The following is a 22,934-nucleotide window of genomic DNA, read 5'->3' on the forward strand; positions in this document are numbered from 1 at the left end:
AAGACAAACAAGCGCCGCCGGCAATCTGGTTTTAGCTTAATATTCGTAATATTCAGCGTATTCTAAATGTCATCACAGATAAAAATCGCACTCAAAGCTGAAACGTCCTGAACTAAATTTCACACTCACAGACGAAGCAAAACAAGTTTTACGGTAATTGAACTTTCAAAAGCGATTTGAAGTGGTTGGCAGTAAAACCTGGTGCGGCGCGTGAGTATGTGGCCGACGGTTTCTTTATACGCATGTATTTAATATTCAAGCACGCCAACTGTTGAAGAATTTTGTCACGATAAACAGTGGAATTTTTCGAAGCAAGAGTGATAAAGAGGAAAGGCACAAATTGTACTAGTTTCGAACCAATGACCAAATATACATGAAATCTGGAACATATCTGTCTGAAAAGCGGGAACTTAAAACATAGGAAAACCTTGAAATAAAATGCAAATAAACATTAAATCGATTATTCACCCAACATAGCAGAAAAAATAAAATAAATAAATAAAAAATGAACTCAAAAAATGAAAATTGATTTTTAATCAAGAGTGGTCGACCAAAGAAAGTGAAAGATTGATGATACAGGTGTTCTACAACGGTGAACTCCCAGCCGAACTGACCACAACTCATATACAACGTTTACTGTGGCTCGACCAATCTTGAAACTGCAAATAAAAAGTCGTGAAAATTTTGCTTTTCAAAATAAATAATTTTTCAATACATTTAAAAATATTTAAATTAACTGCGCAATAACTTAGGTATTATTCATCGTTGGTCGTATATTAAACTACGTAAGTTTTAACAGTCTAAAAAACGAAATATTATACAATTTATTTTTATTACCTGACAGTATTTGCTACAGTACCAAACCCCATGGCAACCAGAACAAACAAAATAAGCTCTTTCTTTGCAAACAGTGCAGCTCTCCTCGGTCGCTACTTGATTCCCATTAGCGCCACCTTGCGGAGTCATTTTACGCAGCTTTTCTGACAGCGGATTCGGGGAGGAGACCGGGAGTTTCATTTTGCGTTTTCGAAAGTCAGTTTGCATTATTGACGACGTCCGGTATATTTGAGACGTTGCTGGAGATGCTTGAGTGTGTTTTACAACGTTAAGAGCAGGGGCAGTCTGTATCTTTTGTTCCAATGCTTTCAAGCTTTCAATTTTGTGATGGAGCTCGTTTTGCTGCGCTTTCAAATGAGCGGAGTAACGCTGCGCGTCGCCGGGTGCCAACGGTGTCCTCACTGACAAGTAGCTCTCCTTTAATTGATGGTTATAACTATGCCTGGGTTGCTGGTGAATCGGCGAACTATTGATAGAAACCCCGCCCGTTGGGGCTCTGATTGAAGGCGATCGAGGGATCACAGGTCTGATGCCTTGCACCACTGATTGCTGAACTTGAGATTGGGTATACGTCGGTTGGCTTACAGGGTATCTACCAGAAGGCGAGTTTAACACCATAGCTGGTGCGTAATAACGACCAGAGTGAACTGGCGTAGGTTTTATAGGGACGCGAAATCCGTCTTTGTCTCTGCTGATGTTACGGAGCTCAGTTACAGCGTCTGGATGATTTATTGGGAGCTGATGACGTGGCTGTTGTTGGAATGGCCTGTTAGTTCCGTATTGGTTACGAACAAACGGAAGCTGCTGTTGGTTTTTGGGATGCTGGAGCTGGCTTTGTTCGTGTTGTACTTGATTCTGCATGTGCGGCATTTGCTGCATATGTGAAGGAACTACTGGTCGTGGTGGCCCGAGGACAATGTGGCCCACGGTGGGTTGGTAAAAGTGGTCAGTTCTTGGCAGTGGCTTGTGTTGGCGTATTTGAGGTTGGCTTTGTTGCGGTGTGATGCTCATTCGCTGAAACCTAGAGTTGTCAAAGGAGTTGCTGTGAGGTCGAGATATCTTAGTTATGCTGGCACGGTTTGTAGAAACTCCTGAGATTAAAACGGGATCCGGCGGTGCACTGTTCGATTGACTAACCCGTGCGTGAGATGGGGCAACCCGTGTCTGATCCAGCCTTATCGTGGAAAATCTGGGCGCTGTAGAACTTGTGGGTATGGACACGAATCCCGGGTTCGAACGACGTCGGTAGCCAACTGTAGGTGCTGCAGATGAAGTCGCGTTAAACGGTTTGAAAGATGTGTTTGTGGTTCGGGAATTCGTTCGTGGTAGCACCGTTGGGAGATCTTCGAATAAAGCGTCTACATCTATTATGTTTGTTTCTTTCGGTGATAAATGCCGCCGTCCAATTTCGTCAACTACTTTCGAAAGTTTCACTGCATCGCTGCGTAGTTGCGTCATCACGAATGACGTCATGGATTGTGGCGAAGTGTCGGAAATACAAACTGTTGTAGCTTTAACAGTGGTTTGGAGTGGAGATGGGTGTAGTATTTGACATTCGTTCTTCCCGACGACGGACAATGTTATACAGCTCTTTACGAGGAGCTTGTGTATTATTGTTCTTATCAACGACAAACGGTTTCTCTGCTTTGATGTTTGTTGCTCCTTTATGGACATGTGTTCCAACTGCTGAAATTAGTCGATTACCTATTTTTAAAATAACCACGTTAAAAAATCGTATATGGGAACTAAAGTCGTCTAACTTTAAAGTATGTTCACCTTTCGAAGTGTTGTATTCTGACGACAATTGCTCTCCGTTCTTGAAAAGAGTTTTGTTTGAAGCACTTGCAAACGTTACAGGAGCTGCAGAGAAATTAACAATTGAATATGTTGAATTAAAAAAGAGGTTTCAACATTATCCATATACACAGTATGAGGTGTATATAATTTACTCACATTTATTCTGTGGAATAACGAACGGAACTGGTGCCTTTCTTGTCAGGTCTAGAGCAAGATGGTCAGCGTTCGACTGCGTTTTCACTGAGACCGACAAATCCAACGGCGAGTTTTGATTCAGCGGGGGCGCTAAGGAAAAACATTTATCAATTTTAACGCCAAGAGCATCCTTGGTCGAGCAATCCAAGACATCGTTGTTTTTAAGCGTCGATTTCAATTCTAAAGGGTCGTCAGTTTTTCTAGTTTTTGAACATTCAACGTCGTCGCATACTGACGTGTCTGTGGTTATATTTTCACATTGGTTGGGATAATGGAAAGGTTTTACGATTCCGATGACGTGACTGCCTGTGAATGAAAACGATATTATTTATTTTATTGAAAAATTGAAATAAACTGTGTGTGGGATCAAAGAAGATTAACAACCCGGTGAAGTAGCAAGTACGTCACTACATCTTAAGGTGGGGTAAGATGGGACACATTTTTATTCTATTTTCTCGTCGTATTTGGTAGTAAATTAAGAACGTTTTAAGAATCATAAAAACGTATCCTTACGACCCCTATAGACTGTTGGCAATTGTTTAAAACACGTTCCGCGGATATTTGGATATGCGCTTTCCCATTACCTCACAGTACTAAACATAGTGCAAACGCAGTTCATGAACAGTTACCCTCCTGTGACTTATATGAACATTAACAATTACGCATAACAATACCACTCATATACAAGATGTCACTTCGCCCACCTTCCGTATTTGCATGCGTCGTGCTAGGTTTATAAGTTGATGACGTAATTGCAATATGATTTGAACCATCCGCTTTTTTAGCAGGATCAGCGGCAACTTGCTTCTCTGGGACATCAATGCTTACGTCTTCGTTTTCTGAGTAGATGTATGATATAGTTTACCAACTTTAAAGTATTATTTAAATGGTTTATTACGTTATACTGTTACGGTGTGACAGTCATGCCTTTTATTGAAGAAGTTTCGTGTTTTGTTTTAACCACAGGCGTGCTATAACGACTGTCGTTTTACCGTTACTTTCCGAAAAAAATATAATTATTTAGTCAATTCATTCATATTCAATCTACTGACTCGCTTAATTTAGAGGCAAAATGATACGACAGGTATACCTTGGGTCTCTTTTAGATTTACTGTATCTTGCTTTTCTGGGTGTGGCGAACCTTCTTTTGGGGATGGGCTACTTCTTGGAGTCGAAGTTCTAGATTTTGCGGCAGTATTCTTATGGGTGGGTGCTGTAGGCGAATCAGATTCAGTAGTAGCCGCTTCATCATTCTACGGTTTCAAAGAAAAGTTAGATTATATAATGCTAAGTATATGGATCGGTAGAAATATGAACTTTCATAGCTTGAATATTGTAGCAACGTATGGAAGATTTGTATGATTCACCTCTATTCGTTTTTCTTTCATTAAATGTTTTACGAGCCAATTATGTCGCGGAAATTCCATGGCGAGCCGTAGTTCAGTTTGTTCCTTCTCCTCCACCACTAGTTGTTGCTTTGCTATGCACGTCATACAGAAAAATTAGTCGTAATATAAAACAATTTTTGCCAATTTTTACATTGGTTACTATTATTTTCCAAACACTTAATAGTAAAAATCGGTTAAAACAAGTCGTGTTTTAGATCCTATAGGTTTGAAATATTGCGCGATAATTAATTTTCTATACTGAAAATACCTGATACGGTTGGAGTAATTGCGGAACCAATATACGTTTATTCTATATAAAATCTTCTACTACATGCCTGTCCTTATGAGATAAAAATATGCCCTGTTGTATACTTTCTAACGTAAGCGCGTTTATAGTTATATAGGATGACTCATGCTGTAGGCAGTAGAACACGTCAACGCGATTCAGCATAAGTGATTCATTACTAAAGCAAGAAGTAATTTTAAATATGATGAAACTATATGTCCACCATGTGACACACGTTTCCTATATGCTCGCCGTTGAACCTTAGCCCCGCTATTCTAATTAATGCAACTGTTGCGAGTATCGCAGTATAGTAAGCAGACAATGCATCATAACCAATGGTTTCTAAAATATATGTTGTTTCGCACACGAACTTTACTACTGACATTCATTTTGTCACGACACTAAGTCACGTCTAAGCTTTGATTTTAATACAAACTGCACGGTCGTAACCTTTTGCACAAGCTGCCGATACGTCAACAATAAGCGGAAAACAACAATTTTAACTAAGACATAACAGCTATGCGAACTAATGATCAATTTAATCATTTAACTTCAATTAATAAGCAAACAGTTTATAAAAAAATACGACTGTCAATAAACTAAGCAATACATCTTATATTCCGCTGTTTATTTGCTCCTGGCTTAAACTAAACTAAATAAATATTATCAACGTTTACCACCACACGACGAAACACCCGTCGCCTCCTGCTTTCTCTCGAGTAATACACCGGAAACTCACAGCTTGGCCTTTATTTCTCTAATCGCAATTATGTTTCTCTTCTTTACGTATTTCCTACACATTTCCAGCGAAATAGCCAGAAGATCTCTCAACGAAGCGAAGCGGAGCAAAGATTAGCTGGTAATTTGCAACCAATTTTCTGTTACCGAGCAAAACGACGAGCAATCCACCGGCTGACTTCACGGAAGAGCATTGTTTGCTCAAAATGGCTGGTGAAGTGCCGTGTAACAGGCAGACAGGGGTGCACGTAACCCCACTGTCGTACATTTCCAGCGTATAAAACAGTTTTAATGAAACAAATAACCGACGGGCGTCGTTTGTTTATCAAAAAGAGCCGCATTAACGTATACACTGTTATGTCTTTTATCCGATTAAAACAATATTGATCTGCAAACCGTATTATCGATTTTGAAAACTAATTTTAAGCAAAACCAAGATAAAAATCCATAAAAATAACTCATAACCCGACCTTTCAATAACATGGTCTGAACGACACCCACAAACTATGCGAGACAGACGTTTACATTTAGTTTTATGCAAAAAAATAGTAAAACTCTTTACGGCCAGCTGCATTAACCATATATGTCGCCTTGTCATATTATAAAGCTGTATTAGAATCCTTGCTCTATCCTCTTTCCATCACATGCTGTTATATACGGTTATAACTGACATAAGCAAATGCATAGTAATCCAGCAATTATACATGTTCTAACAAATTTAATGTCATCCACAATAAAAAGGCTTATTTAGTAACGCAGAACGCGCGCTAACGTCTCAACTAGACTATAACAAAGAATTAATGACTACGCATGTTGATACTCAAGTTTCCAAACGTGCAAATTTTCTAATGCAAAGTTCGTTTAAGAGAGAGCAATATCACGTTTTTTTGCAAAATCTTAAAACGGGAAATTCGCACGATTTCTCGCATATGCTGAAACGAATCGGTCGTTCTTTGTAAAAGACAGTTTCGGTCGAATAAACTTATTTTATGCGGTCATTATATCAATTACGTCATGTCAATATAGCTCGTATTGGATATGAATAATTAAAACCAAACGCCTATAGGAATTAAAATCGCGTATACTAAATCGCAATTGTAGGCCCAATATATATATACGAGATGCAAATCCAGGTATTTGAACGCGGTTTTTAGTGGGCGACTAAAGTTAACGAATATGTTTATTTATGGAATAAATCAAGCCGTGTTTATAGTTAACTAGTTTGTTGAAATTGACGCAAACGTACATGTGCGTACGGTATTGGAAATTCCCTTCTTGTCAGCTTGTATGTGGATTGGTTCCTTATATGCGCGACTTAATGCGCGAATTGCGGATAATCCGTGGTCACAGAGACGTCGCGAGAGTGATTAACTGGGTGTTTATGTTTCGCCAAAACAATCAACGAGAAACCGACTATTGTTCAACGGAGATTAGACGACCATGTAATCTGTTGCCATGTTAAACCTCAGTCACGATTTCGTCTTCAAATTACGAATTAACTTTGGATTTGTGCAAATTGCTGCTGAACACATACTGCAACGCAACCAACTAGAATCGTCTGCATACCTTTGAATTTAAGCATTTTTTTCTTGTATTTTCGTTTCGAGTAAGATTTACCGTTGCCGGTTACTCGTCCATCTGGTTCGGTGTCATTTTCTGCGCTTCTTTCATCTGATGGAGAGTTTTCACTTTCATCCAAAATAAGAACGCAGTTGTCGTCGTCGTCGTCGTCTTCTAAAAAGATGTTATTATTTGGTAAGTAACGGATATATGTGTTGTATAAAATAATGCGAACCTACGCAATACAATCAACATAATGTTTCATTCATCTTCTGTACAATGATGTATTTGGTCAGGAGTTACATTGCAAATGTCAACCAGTCAATGTATTGTTTACATAACTTTACAAAATAACATTATAAGGTATATAACAATAGCTCTTATAGTTTTAATGACGTTTAACAATAAAATTAATGTTGCTTCAGGCAACTTTTAAAGGTTAAAATAACTTAAACTTTGGCCACAATGTACGCCATGTGAACAAACACATATATGCAATATACTGTTATATGATTGGATTCAATTTAGCTGCTGCAGAACTTTCAACACGTATGTGCTATTCACATTTAACCGCACTGCAAATGCTTTGAGGTTGAAAAGTGTCCATGCGGACAATTTCCTCCTTTTCTGCTCGGCGAAGAAAACTCGGAAGTGTTTAATTGCACCATCTGTTCGATACAGCTGACATACGGCAGGGAATATTTGAACAGTTTTCACGAAACGTGGCGCCAAAGTTTAGAAATCTTGTGAATACGCGGCAGCATCGTATCGCAATATAATACTGTGAGGTAAGATGAGACACCGTTGGTACATATTATTTAAACATCCTGATCGTGTTTTAGGTAATTTACAGCGGTCTATGGGAGCCGTGGCTACAAGATTTTGTATTGGGACGGGAAAACAGATTGAAAAGTGTCTCGTCTTACCCCGCCTTACTATAATTTCAAAAAATATGTTCATTTAATTTTAACAAACTAAGTTAATGAGAGTTAACATAAACATTAAGTTTTAATTTTTCGATAACCACTCACTGTGGGGTAGTCTATATATTTAAGTCCTTTAATCAAGCATGTGGTATGATTAATATAATGAAGAAAATTCAGCTCTTACCGTTTCTAGGCGAAGACACGTCTTCTTCTACGCATGAAGACATATGTTGATTGCTCTCGTTAGAGTTGTGCCCTAGCGGATCTGATTCAGAGTCTTGTGCTGACACACGGTGGCGCTCTATTGACTCCTTTATCGGTTCTTCGAGATCGCATGCCGGCGGAGATAAACTGTCATGTGTGGCGCTTTCTTTAAAGCTTAAGCAATCGGAAACAGATTCAGTGTCTTGCGGTAACATGAGCTCTTCCTTGTCGAACATTTTAATTTTCCTATCCGATCTCCGGAAACTCTGCTTGTCTAATTTAAACGGTTTCCCGCTTTTCCCGTTATTAGTCCCGTCGATTTTGTTTCTTTTTAGCACAAGTTTTAACCCAGAAGATCCAACTTTCGAAAACTCATCTCTAGACTCTAAAATGATGTCATTATCGCTTACGTCACCACCACTCTCTTTGCTCTGACATAACTGCTTGACGCGAGTCGAATTTGGAAGAGACTCTATCTCAACCACCACGGTAGGAAGTTCGCTTAATTTAACATCAGCTGCCGAAACTGAGATATTGTTTGATGACGTCATCGCCTTGACGTCATCGCTTTCGGAAAAGTCGCTGTCCACGTCATCCAACCAGCTGATCATTTCACTTTTAATACAACGAAGCTACATTTAGTTCTACGCACTTTGGGTAAGATAGGCCACCTTTAGCACATAGTCAAATATCATAATCGTGTTTTAAACAATTACCAACGGTCTTTAGGAGACGTGAGGATACGGTTTATTATTCTTTGAATGTTATATTTCTTTTCTACTAAATCGGACGAAAAAATAGAAACAAAATCTGTTTCGTCTTCCTCCACCCTATACTATACCGTATGATATTCACCACCTTGGAAAAAGTCCACCAATCCTTCTCCTACCCCGGGCTCGTAGTTTGTACCTGGCTGGTACATCATTAGTTGCCACGTCACTGTCCCAGCAGTCGTCGGAATCGGGAGGATGGATGTTGTCGCTGCTACCCGACGAATCGGTGGTATACCTATTTTCCTTTTATGAAAAAAAGATATTAATATTATAACAACGTTTTTTCTTCGGCTACGGCTACGAAGGTTAAAGAATATCGAACTGAAAAGACAGAATACAGCGACAAAACAATGGTGGATAAAATACATTTTCACCAACAGTTTGCGAAGCAAGTTTTTAAAAATAAATCAAACTACCAAGTCAAAGCGTAATGTTACTTACTTTAGTCTCTTCTCTATCCACATAGCAACCAAAGGAGGATAACATTTTTTCAGCAACGCCAACGAACAGTATCTTCCCAGTTTCGCTAACTTCTGTGAAGACCTGCACTCAGAACATTATTAAATAGAAATGTATGACCGCTATTTATCACACGGGCTTATATGTGTGACGGTCCGAATGTGCGACGAATCAATATCACAAAAAATAACTTCCTCTTATAGACAATGATATAACTCGGGTATTGTATTAAATAATACCCAACGACAGCTAGCGGAAATGTCTTATGAATATTTGCTTTGTTCCCGTATTATTCATTTAATTACCGACATTAATAAAACGTTGCATACGTTTGCAGTTGCCTTCCTTCCGCCAATTCAAAATCATCATACACTCGGGTACATTATTATTAACATCTGACCGCAACGCTGTAAATGGAGTTCCAAAATGCGATTCTACAATAATCTCTATATTATCATAATACAAACGGTGTCATAGAATTACCTGATAAGCTTTGGCGTCGAATTCTGATTCCTGTTTTTCTCCTTCGACTTCGTTTGTTTCTATATCTCTGTCCTGCGTTTTCGATGCAGACTCTGACGAGTTTTCTAATTGCGATGAAATAACAGAAAAACTGCAGCATAAAGGCTGAGAGTCCCCGACGGTCGGTACTGATTGCTCTGCTGTTCCACTGATTGGTAAATCAGAAAATTTTGTTTTTTCCGCGTCCCCCGCCTCTGCACTTAATGACGAGTTTTGCATAGCGCTGCTGCTGCGCATGAAAACAATTATTAGCGTTTTGTGCGTAGGCGGGGCGGAAATGGGTAGTCCGTGTAGGATTTTAAATGAATAGGTTATGTGCCACACACCGGAAAGTCTGTGGTGCTTGATAATAGAACTGTTGTACAGGATTATATTTGAGCTGTGACTCATTAGAATTGTTTAAGCTGCGACAGCAAATTACAAAACCGAGACACCTTTACCGTTATAAGTCATGCATATAACACACATATACACCGCCTACCCGTAGTTATGCAAAAGAGCATCCGTCAGCGGATCGGATTGGGCAGCTGTATTCGAATCGACATTAGCCCACGCGTTTCCCACCAACGGTTTCGCATTACTGGCAGTTGCGGGTTCTTCTTCCTTCTAAAATAACACCAAGGCGTTTGAAACGTGCGAGTGACTTTTAAAAAGTTATAAATCATATGTTTTACCTCGATTGGCGAAGAGACCATTCCTTCACTTGACTGGAAAATGTCGCTTCCCAAACTTTCTACAGAAAATAAATATATAGTGCGTAACAATATAAGTGTGAAAGAGAGACGTTTGTTTTTGTAATCTTAAATGTCAGTTTCGTATGCCTATATGATTTACCACCAAAGGGGTTTTAAAACTTAACTTGCGTCTTTAACACATAAGAACAAACCTCTTGAAAACGAAGAATCATTACTCGTATTCTCGGGTCCGGTATAATTGGTCGAAGTCATGATTTCGTCAGCGTAGCGACGAATATGCCTTTTGTGAATAGCTGCCATTCGTATAAAGTTTGTGTTAAACAGTGCAGAACATAACAGCCTAAGGTCGATCTATTCCTATATAAATTCACAAAGGTGTTTATGTGCTTTAGCGTATATATATATATATATATATATATATATATATATATATATAGGTATAATTTTTTTTATATATATAGTAGGGTTGGGGAAGATGGGACAATTTCAGCACATAATATCCAAATATAAACGGGACAAGAAAAACATAGTTAAAAGGTGTCCCATCTTCCCCCACCCTACTGTATCTATCTATAGACGGAGAACCTGTCGCCTTATCCTGAGTAATGAGGCTGTCGTCTCAACTCCATTTCCCGTCATTAAATTGCAACAAATTGGGATTATAGCTTGTCCCACACATATTTTTTGTTGCCGTCGTTAAATTTCAACGACTATATATAACATGTAACATAGTTGATGTACTCGCCTGCACTCCAAGCACCATCTAATACACACATGACCCGATTAGGGTCCTTTGGTTTCGAATAATATTCCTAACACTTCCGCCTCTTACCTATGACAACATATACCAGACCGAACGTCATACTAGTATATACTATGAAATCACATATTACCAATATTACAACTAAAGCCCCCACCTGCCGAAACTATACTGAATTAAACAAAAATTAAAGTTTATACAATTTTAAGCGCCTTCACATTTAAGAATTAAAGCTGCGAAACTTGACCTAAAGCTTGAATATATAGCTCTCCGAATTAAAGTAAAGTGTAAGCTTTAAATTTATACCCTGCAAGTTAGCATACAACGCAACTTATACAGCTGACGACGCATTATTAAAAACAGTTCCCCACTAAAGTCGCACTTCCTTGTTCTTGTAGCATAAGGTCAATGACAGCTGGACGGACGCATGCTAAGAACTGACTGCTAGTGACTGCATTGTATCTTAAAATGCTTCACCATTCACTTATATAACCACATATACCACGCCGAAGTGGGCGGAACGGATATGCCTCCCACGTAGAAGCTATCCCGCTCTCTGCGGTTATAACAAACACGTGTACGTAAGTTTTTAAACCTTTTAATATTTGCATGTCTATGAAAGAAGAGGAACAAGGAAACGCTTGTAGAACATTGTTGTCCTTGTCCAAAATAAACCTAAAGAAACTTCCACGGTAGACACTATTGCTGACTCTACTGCAACTACAACTGCAATGGGAAACAATAAGATGAATGCCTGTAGCGCACTGTACTGTCATGGCGCCTGAAAGACATATGGACGGAGGGTTAGCGGAAGAGATCGCGATTTCCTCTCTCGGATACCAAGAAATGGCTGCCATATGCGAACCGGCGTGTTATGTTACAACGACTGCGCTTGTATTGTTTAACGTTTCATGTTTATTTTAAATACCTTACATTATTTGAAACGCCTTTATATATATTGTTTACATTAATATTGTACTTTTACCGGTTTAGTTAAAACAGATCACGCTGATTATGATTGCAAGTTATTTATAGACTGTGTTGAACTAAGCATTGAACTGCACGTTGCAGCAAATACATGCTTTTGGCATTAGCAGGTGTGTTTAATTAACCTGTCTACATGAACGCTTCATACACGTTACATTATATTATATTAGGCATACGTTGAATTATAACACGGGTTATGTTGCGCGTACCTTATTGGTTAACTGTTGCAGCGCTTAGTTGTGATTCCGATAACAGCTAACGAAAACGGTGTGCCACATACTAGCAGAGAAACGAGTCATAGTATACCGCTATAATTCTTGCGAAATATTTAAATACAACCAACAAGGCCGATGTACGCAAGAGAGGAACAACGCCTTCTTAATTAAAAGGTTCTGAAACCTGTGCGTAAAATTTCGACCTTAATTTGCGTCTAACATAAAACAGCCACACATACTCGTAGGCAGAGCTAAGTTTGACGATCGTATTGAAGACAAAATGAATACAATGTCCCCCTGCGCGTGAACATATGCAGAAATTCTATGCTCTCGTTTCCGCTTCGTGAGAAAACAATTATAAATGATCGAATGACTGATCTTCCGCTGCTGTACGTCTATGGTGGCGGCTCGCATGCTGGATTAGTGGCAGACATATTAATGAACACGCTATTTCCTAAATATAAATTACACTTGTTGCTTCCGAAATTAATACGTCGACGTGTCTTTAAATTGCTACTTTGTTCCGCAAAATAATCAATCAGCCATGATCTCATATAGCAGTGTTTGCATTAAAAATGGCAAATCTCTTTCGGCTATAAACCTCAATTTATCATAAAACTCAACGAAAAGGAAAGCTGAACCAGCTTAGTGGTGCATGCACTGTTTCATTTTCGACTGCGTGTAAAACATGAACAAAAACGTGGGACGTTATTTATAAATAGCAAGCATACTCCACACACATGTGGGGGAGTTTCAAACATAACCACAAATAATCGTCATCCGGCTCATAGAGCATACGGTACGAAGAATTCTTTGCACTGAAATAACGTGCGTGCACCAAACATGCATTTCGTAGGGTGCCATAGTTACCGTTTTTCGCGATTTAGTATTTTTGGGACAGACATAATTTTTCAAATACGTCTAAGCTGCAACCTTCTTATGCCTAAAAGGATTAATTCACGTGCTGCAGCGGAGACATCAGTTAACGATTACTTCCAGTTGAGAGACGCCGGCGCCGGCGCCGGTGCTACTGCTGGTGCTGCTGAGTTGTTCCATATGCTATAAGCTTGCGCTGTTTTGCTGGCGTTATAATAATCAAGAAAATGTGTTACATTTTTATGCAACTTAAAAATCGACTTCACAAAAACTTATTATGATGCTATGGCAGCATGACCAAGAATATAGCGGGAGTAAAGTGACACACCTTGAGTGGCACACCTGATCGAGTGTCACACCCACTTCAATATAGTCACGACTTATTTAAAATACGTTCATCTTTTTTAGCGTCGTAGTTATCGCAAATGAACATACGGCTACACACATTCTAAATTATCTGCCTGATGTCCCAAGAATCTGTCGCTTTTCTAAAAGAACGATATATTATTATAAATCCAGCGTGGCATGGTTATAGTTTACTCAGACATCAACGTTAAATGTACAGGTTTGAATCAGCGCAGTAACACTGTCACAATTTCCGGGATAATAAACGCAAGAGTTCGTTTATTTCACCGAAATCAATGGACAAAGATGAATCAATCGACCACTTTTTCCCGCTTACAATTAAGCGTCAGGCCAACGAAACAAGGGGTTGAAGCAAAACAGTAAAGCGTGAACCTGAGTTGCATATGCTCGCTTTGCTCGTTTACTTCTGCGAGGTTTCGCTACGCCATGCTTAAAATAAACATTGGTACTGGTGCTGATGTTACTAATGACGCGTTTCAACCTTCCGAAAACCCTTTGTTTTCTCGGACACATGTGTGTGTTGTGGGCCAATAAGGGGTCGTAACCGACCACATCAAAAATGACATCACCCTTTCCGATTATTTTCCGCCTAACTTCCCGCAGTATACAACGGCAATGAGACCACACAACAACCGAAACTAGCAAAACGTTTCTGCCACAGTTCGAAAAATTTTAACAGACGTGAGTGATGATACAGGCCTACATCACGTTTGCCCCTGACCTATTACTGTTGCTCGCCCTCTTAGTTTGCTATACTGGTAAGTTAAAGGAAGTTTCAATTCTAAAGCTATAAATAAATTGCCGTGGTAAAACTCATATAACCACATTCCCCTATTTACTAATTTATAATAATCGATAAACACAGTTTGATATTAATCTGCTATGCTTTTAAATTGATGCATTTCTATGCAGTTTCGCCGATGTTATACCACCGTGTTTGAACAATACATACGACTATGTATGAATCACATCAACCCACGTGAAGGTTTCACGGAAACGACATCGTTAGTCATAAAGGAAGCAAGATCTGCGTGATTTATCTACAAGGAACGGACCCGTATATATTTTAACGCTTATGGGTCGCTAAAACCTGAAACAATCACAACAGTATAGCATTTATAACCTCATAGCATAAAGAGATATTGTATTTTCGCTACAAAACTGAAACCTCTGCACTGCAAGCCATATATAACGTATACAAATGCACTAACAAAAATGCAAATTCATTCCAACTGTTACGTAGCTCATTTGATTTAGATGAACCAACTTTCGTGATCTGATTTGAATGAACAAAGTACAAGTAAGAAATTTACATTAAACACATACATAGTAGGGTGGGGAAGATGGGACCCATTTGGTTGTAAACAAATACCATTCAAAGAATTATAAAACCGTATTTTTACGACTCCTATAGACCGCTGTTGATTGTTTAAAACGCGATCAGGATATTTGGACATAATGTACTAAAGGTGCCCCGTCTTCTCCCACCCTACTATATAAGTTTATGTTATGTCCAATATTTTACACTGAGCAGTTTTAAATCAATTTTAAGCCAAACCTGATCTTAGTTTCTAATGTCCTAATAGCTAGTCTTATCCTGTTACCTATAGGAAACCGTATTAAATAACAATTTTCTAATAATTAAGAATATATACCTGCTTATAAAATGCGCTGCTGCTGTTATATAATTTGCAGACACGTGTCTGTTATTCTTATTATCACAATATGCGGTTGCTTTCAAGAGGGTCGATCGTCAGCTAAAAACACAAATGTGCTAAAACTACATTATGCACAACAAGTTACTGTAACCGATTCAATAAAACAACAAACGTCGGTTGTGGCCACTATGGAAAGATTAAAAAAGCCAACGCTTGGCGATGTTATGTTTCGACATCGTTTACGCCTCGTGTTGTTTGATTTGAAAGTTCAAGTACCACCAAATCAAAACAGAATCAAGTTTTATTGAGTTTCAAAGACAGATGCTGCGTTGTATACACAGATGTAATTGTTCCAGCAACACTTGCACAACCTGCATACGATACTTCTCCCACTTTCATTTATCTTAACATTGGGAATATTATTGGCTAAACTAATAGCATGTTTAATACAAAAAAGGCGTTTCGTAACGCACCCACAAAGCGTATTTAGGCTGATACATGATAATCCTCTATCACGGTAGCTCAGTAGTTGCCTATTACACTGCAACATGTTTTTAAACTACGCAACCTAAACCACGAACTTGCTGTTTCGTCCGCTACCTTCCAAGTTAAATGGCGACACCAAAAGCAGTAAACTCGGTAACATCAGTTTACAGGCCAAGTTAAAAGAAACTGAAATTTGTCTAGCATATACTAATTATTTTACGAACGACTATCAACAGCTAGAAGTATATATTCTATACAAGTAAAGTATTTAAAACGTAATATGCAACACTACGGCGCGTATAACACCTTATCTACAGCTGTACATTCTTGATATATTGAGTTTTATTAATTGGTAGCTTATTACCTAACTGCTTTATTAAGTATAACCGGTTGACTAAGTAACTTTAACTTTGATAGTTCGCATTAGCACCACTACAGTATAGCATCTCTGCTCGTTTGACCGAGCTTTACAAACAAAACAAGTTTAAGTGCGTTGCGTTCAATTAAAGGAAGCTCGTACTTAGTGTTTTAGCATATTTTAATACACTATTTTGAATTTGTTAATTATCTATTTATAGACTGTCATGTGTCTGATTTCAAAGCTGTAACTATAAAGGTGTATCTGCCAAAAACGTGGCTGTCACGCCCCTATTTATCAACTCATAAGGATCGGAAAAAATGTGAGCAACACGAATAAGCAAAAATAGAGTTTCAGGCAGAAAACGGTGAATCCGCACGATTTAAATAGAGACAATAATAACCTACCGAGGTAAAGTCAAAATGACGTAATCTTGTAAGAAAATCCGAAGTTGTTTGGTGAAACCGACACGTCATGCCAAATTGACAGATTACAAACAGAAGGATGCTGCGAGCATCAAAAGCAATGCTGTTTATGGATTGTATGGAAGTGACATAAAGTCTTCCTTCCGTAGTAACATATTTGGCCAAATCTCAACTAAACTTTTTAAACGTCTTAATAAATTGTTTTAATAAATGTTTTATTTTAAACTTCACAATATTTGCGTTGAAGACATTCCTTTTTATACGCAAATATCTTATTTAATCTTTTGTGTAAATTTACATTGACAGTGCCTTTGCTATCATGTAAGTTCGAACGTAAACAAAAACTACAAGAGATCGTTAGGCTGTAACCTAAACAGCCAGGGTCGGAGAATGCTGTATAAAACAAACAAAACCTGAGCTTTGGTTAGAACACTGCATGGAAATCAGGCTACAGGCTATTTCTTGGGAAACGAATTTAATCGCACTGTAAAGGAATGAATGTAACTTGTGTATCCTCACGTGGTGGCAATGGTCGTTACAGCACAAGCACTCGTTTCATGCACCTTGTGCCCGCTTGCGAGTTACCACTTACACAACTTTGCGAGTTGTTGCGAGTGATTCTTTAAATGATAGACAACACAACACTTGTAGCTGCTTCTTTTCTAATGTGTTCCAGTTCTTATATCACGACATTTATTGCACTTTTTACAGTCGAGTAAGTGCTGGTAGCTACATGATAATTACGGAAGCATATTTACAGAACGCTACGAACATATAAATGGAATTCTATGGCACGCATTGATAAAGAAATACTTTTATATTAAATCGCAGTATTGAAAGAAATGCCTCATTTTTATCACAAGAAGAACAAACCTGGAACCGTCTGTTTAAACTGCCTTACCATGTAGGAGGAATAGCACCGTAATTCTAAATGCTGTACCAATGTTGCTGATTACATAAAGAAGAAATAATAGAACCATACCAAACAGACTAATAATGTACCTACTACGGCCTAAGAGTTATGCACAACAACTGACACGTATTTGCTGTCAATTGCAATTCAGGGATTGATCGATTATAAATAAGAAATATAGAAATTTTGTTGCTTCAAATTGAATAAGATTAACCAGAGACATTATGACCCAGGTTCATTTTCAAATTTTTCAAAACCTCCGCCAGCATTTGCCAACATTTCATTGCGGTCAGCTCTGTAAAAATAAACAAAAAAAAAGTTTTTTTTTCAATGTAAAGTAATACGAAACACATTATAATTCTAGCAACTAGTCAATGAATTTTTAGCCCTAGAAGAAAAATTCAAGTCATAAAAAAAACTTAACATACAAACCTTCAAGATATAAAATAAATCACAAACATGTTTTAATATAAAGTTAACAGTTCCTGATGAAATCTCAACATTTAGTAGTTAAAAAAACAATAAAATTTACACCTATGTATTATGCCTGGTAACAACAACAGGAGCATGAGAATATGCATTGAATGTAATTATTCTACTAGACTTACTTCTTTCCCAATGACATCAAGCCATATATAACTCCAGCTGCAAATGGGCAAACACAGCCTAATATAGTGGCAATTGACCGACACAGTGCAACTGGCAGTATTGAAAATCTGAAATGGCAATAGATTGTCTAATCAGGTACTGCAAACAAAAAATAAACAAACGAAACCCCTAGATAAATGTAACAAATGTAATAATATATAATATTATTATTACCCAATGTAGAGCAGTCCTTTTTGCCAGTATTGTCTCTTTTCGACCCAGTTTGAAATTGGCTGAGTAATTTCACAAAATGCACAGCAGATTGGAGCTTCAAACATCAACAAAATGAAACTGTTCAATCTGCCAAAAGAACATTAAAGTTTTGTGTGGCAACATTTTAAACATAACTATTGAAATGGATTAACAAATTACAAAGGTGAATGCAAAATGAATTTCAGCACGAGTTATTGATTATTTTATCCCTTAATAGCAGCAACCTTGGGCTTGAGTATTGATTGAATTTGGAAATGGTGCTGTGAATGAGATTAAGAACAGCATTGAGTCTTTTTCTCTACATCTATATGTATTGCATATTTGCATAAGTAATAAGTTCTATTACATTACAATACTATACACATTCATTTTAAATTGCATATATAGTTCGGCCACAATTCCAGGTTCTTGGTAGAACAAAAGTTGCATACATTATTTTTCAATAGGCTGTAGATAACTACAAATGAACTATACACATACATTCTGATACAAATAGTGGATGCCAACAAATACATTAATATATTCAGTTTCTTACATCATTAAAACAGCTGCTGTTATGCACAATCCATCCAAACCAAAGGTACCAGAAAGAAAAGTGGTTATTGCACATATCGCGCAGACTGAAAAGAAATATGGTTATGTGAACCTAGTTTATACGAATCTATATTAAAAGAATGAAACCTATTTAAACTCGTATGTAGTGCAACACGCGATCGTTGTGGCATACATAGGGTGGCAAAAAACATATAGGCCTATTTTGCATTGGGCATTATTTAATACAGTCTGAAACAAAAAAAATGTTAAGATAAAGTATGTATTTTGTTTGTTACACATAGTATAATAAGGTTTGTTTTAAAACTGAATGTTCCAGTTATATAAAGGGACGAAACATGAACGACTGTTTTACATGATAACATTTAGTTTTTGTAAAGTGCTATTGAATGAATGAGTCATTAATGTAACTTACTTTATCCTCGCGTGGCAAGAAAAGGACAGTTGTTATAACACGGGTGTTCATATATTCATATACACCTCACGCCAGCTTACGAGTTACCACGTATCTTACTTTAATACTTTGTTGGTAAATATTGTTGGCTACTTAGGACATACAGTGGTGCTAGTGAGAATCTCCCCCCTCACCATATTTGTTAACCACTAAAGGGTTAGCTGTTGATGGTTAGGGGGTTAGTGGTTAGTGGTTATAGGGGTTAGGGGTTAGTGTTTAGTGGTTACTGGTTAGGGGTTAGGGCAAGGTATCACTCAATGTATAAATATACAGAACTTACTGATTGCTGCTACAACCCCAACTCCTCGTGCGAACAATTTACACCACCATGTTATTCCATCGCCTTTGTTTCTCTCTTGCGACTCGACGTCAGGGGTATTTACCATCGTATAAGTATATATTTACGATAAGAAGACAATATTCTTAAATCCTATGAAACAGTCCAAGGTGCTTTGGTATTTATATATAGTTTTCTTTGATATAAATCATAAGACTACAGTCATGTGACCACTATTCACAAAGATGTAAACTTCAGAACAAATAACTGAATTTACCGAAGATGTTTTTGACCAATCGACCGGTGTTTTCGACAATAAACACAACACGGTGTTTTGTTTTGGGGAGTTCAAAAATATTTTTACAAAGCAATTTCAGTGCTATTTTATTAGTTATATATAAAGTCACACAAAAATAGTTTTAACCAACGTCTTGGCAGGTAGCATAGCCAGGAGTAAACTCGACAATCAGTTCATAACTGTGTTCAGATTCAGGGGAAAGATCGCCACAGTATATCTGTTCATGCTGCTGATTTGCGTATTCGCTTGAGCGCTCGACACACAGACTTTGGGTCGCTGATTCATAAACTGCACCCGTGTAGCCATATGAACTGTTGTCCAATGAAAGGCCAGAAAAGGTGGATTCGGTAAAATAACTGGATGCACTGTCATTTGGTGTGTTTGGTATCGTTGCTTTCTTTCTCTTCTTACTGTAAAAACGAAAGGCCCATGCTAAAACAATTATGCTGCACATGATACCAGCAATAGCGAGTATATGAATTAAGATGCTGTTATTTGTTTGGTGGCTGGAAACAGGATCTGTCCGTTTTTCAAATGCAATGGGTGTGGGAATTCTATCAACCTCTAGAATCGGTGACTTGTTTAAACTTGACGTGAAAATTTGGGGTTGCTGCGTTGATGCTACGGAGTTTGGGGCGCATGTTGAAACCTCGACAGGTTGAATGGTAGCAGAGGAACTTTGAGGTGATGTTAACTGGTGAGTGGTTTCTTGTGGAAGCGAATTAGACAAAGAAACTGGTTTAGACACGCGAAACGGAGTCACTTCCGTCAGATTTGGTGTTGTTTCGTAGCTTTCTCTGTTTGTAGCAACGGTTGTCGCTTCTAAGTCAGCAAATGAAAGACAAGTTAAGGTTTTTCCTTTCTCGTTGATCGGGTTTTCGCAAACCAAGTTCAAATCGTTAGCAAGTGTTCGGTTTTTGTCGTCGGTGGAAAGTTCTTTCACAAAATTCTGAATGAAATATTTTGGTTTACCAACTTTGAAAGTTGGTCAAATATCTATACAGTTTAAACTCACCCAAAAACTGTAAATGCTGGTGTCGCATATCCATGGGTTGTATTGAAGGTCTACGGTTGTGGAAAAGTTGTTCTGGATCATGTGTGTGAACCAAGACAGGTCAGGTCTCTGTAATAAGTTGTGATTTAGACGTAGATCCCGTAGGTTTCTGTATAAATGAAAAAGAAAAATGTACGATTAAAACGTATATGCTTATTTGCATGTAACTATTTTAAACATTACTGGGCTCGTCTAAATGGAAACAAACTTCTGAGTGATAAAGTTCTGTGGGGTAGTATGGGACACCGTTAGCAAAAATTATCCAAATAATGTTTTAAACATTTAAAAACGGTCTGTATAAGTCATGAGAATACAGTTTTAAAATTCTTTGGGTGTTATTTGTTTACTTGCAAATGGGACAATAGAGGGAGAAAAAAGAGAAAATAGATTAAAAAGATGTCCTATCTTACCCCAATATACTATATATTACACACCAGACTACGTACTTCAATAAAGAAAACAAAGATGCTGGGATAGTTTTTAAGTGATTTTGACCAAGATCCAGTTTTTGCAAGTTAGAAAAGCTATCAAAGACGCCTGGATTAATTGCATGAAGGCTCGTGTTTCTTAGATTGAGTTCCCTGGAACGCATTGTATGTTTAGATCAGATGCCTTAGGATTAACAAATGTAATCTGTTTGTTACCTACCTTAGTTTGGGAAGAGTTAACGACATTCGCATTATTGTGATCAACCGGTTGTTAGACAGATATAGACGCTCTAGATTTGGGAAAGAGTGTTGTGCCTGAAGTAATACCAGAGAAGTTAAATGGTTGTTGCTTAGATCAAGTGATTTAAGATGTATGCTCTTGGGCAACAACCCCCACTGAAAGAAATTCAATCTGTTTCGGCTCAGGTTTAAATGTTGAAGTGGCGGTAGATTTTGTAAAACAGTATTGGGAAAATGGCTCATTCGATTACCAGACAGATCGAGACTGCGTAAGTCGGGAACCGCTGAAATAAAACATTGTTAAGAAATCTGTTCTATACGGTGTGAATCCCATCACTTACATGTTATCGTAAATTTAATGAGACAACGTATATTGACTCTGTAAAAACGAAAGCTTAAAGCTTCGAAGCAAGCTGTAGGACCAGGCTCGTAAAGATTCGGGTATAATGTGACGTTGCATTTCATTCCGGTACCGATACATTTGCAGCTAAATTAAAACGAGATCAGGGGTATAAGAGAACAAGAAATAAAATACAAAATGGGTTTGAAAAACATTTAGTTATGAGCCCTGTTTCGCTCGCGCTTCGTTGCACTCCAATGAAACTGTTCTACATATACGTCTGAGCGACGCTATGGCATAATGGTTAACACGCCAGTCTCTTAGCACAGAGTTAACAGGCTCCATTGTCAGAGCAATACATTATAGAAAAACTCAAAATACTAATTACCTACAAAGTAACAATAGTGATGAATTTCGGATGTGCACAAGGTATAGTAGGATGGGGAAGACGGGACACCCTTATCCAAATCTGATTGTGTTTTACACAAACAACAACGGTCTGAGGATACGGTTTTATAATTTTTTGAATGTTTTTTTTGTTGTCTACCAGATGAAACGAGAAAATAGTATAAAAAAGTGACCCATCTCCCTCCACACTTCTATATGTGAACACGGCCTACTAGAGATATCACTAGAGATATCTCTAGTAGGCCGTGATGTGAAACAGAACACTCGTGTTATAACGACCTTCGTTGCCCCGCCACGCGAGGGTAAACACACCCATTCTCCCAACTTACCTTTGATAGCAACGCTCGTCGTCGTATCGCCACCGAAGGCTACCGCGAGACCGTTCTGTTGAAACTAAGAGCACCAGCAACAAATAAACGAACAGATGTTCCATGTTTCAGCCCCTCTTTACAATATACTTTGTAGAGAAAATTCAAACTTTGACGATTGAATAGATTACTTTATAATAATACCTAATACCGTCGTGGCTAAGTGGTTAGCGCGCCTGACTCTAACCCAGAGGTCATTGGTTCAAAGCTGGATGCTGTAACATTGTGGG

At 38.0% G+C, this 22,934-nt stretch overlaps 3 protein-coding genes across 3 annotated transcripts in view; all 3 read right to left on the reverse strand.

Annotated features, from left to right (window-relative positions):
* Positions 1–229: 229 nt before the first annotated feature.
* Positions 230–10,765, reverse strand: zf(mynd)-2 (zinc finger (MYND)-2). Its single transcript, XM_026835846.1, has 15 exons — positions 10,572–10,765; positions 10,360–10,418; positions 10,167–10,291; positions 9,647–9,914; positions 9,146–9,247; positions 8,790–8,947; positions 7,912–8,546; positions 6,808–6,975; positions 4,197–4,309; positions 3,920–4,082; positions 3,534–3,668; positions 2,791–3,135; positions 2,614–2,697; positions 838–2,541; positions 230–659 (listed from the first exon to the last, which is right to left on the reverse strand). Exons 1-14 carry the CDS (start codon positions 10,678–10,680, stop codon positions 2,351–2,353), a joined length of 2,655 nt encoding a protein of 884 aa, XP_026691647.1. The 5' UTR covers positions 10,681–10,765; the 3' UTR covers positions 230–659; positions 838–2,350.
* Positions 10,766–17,159: 6,394 nt separating this feature from the next.
* LOC100184706 (calcium channel flower homolog) lies at positions 17,160–19,821 on the reverse strand. The gene is made up of 5 exons (XM_002129154.5): positions 19,572–19,821; positions 18,821–18,905; positions 18,247–18,372; positions 18,033–18,140; positions 17,160–17,719 (listed from the first exon to the last, which is right to left on the reverse strand). Exons 1-5 carry the CDS (start codon positions 19,675–19,677, stop codon positions 17,647–17,649), a joined length of 498 nt encoding a protein of 165 aa, XP_002129190.1. The 5' UTR covers positions 19,678–19,821; the 3' UTR covers positions 17,160–17,646.
* Positions 19,822–19,935: 114 nt separating this feature from the next.
* Positions 19,936–22,934, reverse strand: part of LOC100185475 (leucine-rich repeat-containing protein 15-like) — a 3,376-nt gene continuing 377 nt past the window's right edge. Inside the window, exons 2-7 of the mRNA XM_026835817.1 lie at positions 22,666–22,793; positions 21,930–22,075; positions 21,569–21,872; positions 21,367–21,501; positions 20,882–21,029; positions 19,936–20,815 (exon numbers count right to left, since the gene is read on the reverse strand). Of these exons, the coding sequence (XP_026691618.1) occupies positions 19,988–20,815; positions 20,882–21,029; positions 21,367–21,501; positions 21,569–21,872; positions 21,930–22,075; positions 22,666–22,769 (1,665 nt within the window). The 5' untranslated portion in view covers positions 22,770–22,793 and the 3' untranslated portion in view covers positions 19,936–19,987. The remainder of the gene's footprint in view (positions 20,816–20,881; positions 21,030–21,366; positions 21,502–21,568; positions 21,873–21,929; positions 22,076–22,665; positions 22,794–22,934) is intronic.

Source organism: Ciona intestinalis, chromosome 9 (assembly GCF_000224145.3).
Source record: "Ciona intestinalis chromosome 9, KH, whole genome shotgun sequence".
In the NCBI taxonomy this organism is placed as follows: Eukaryota; Metazoa; Chordata; class Ascidiacea; order Phlebobranchia; family Cionidae; genus Ciona; species Ciona intestinalis.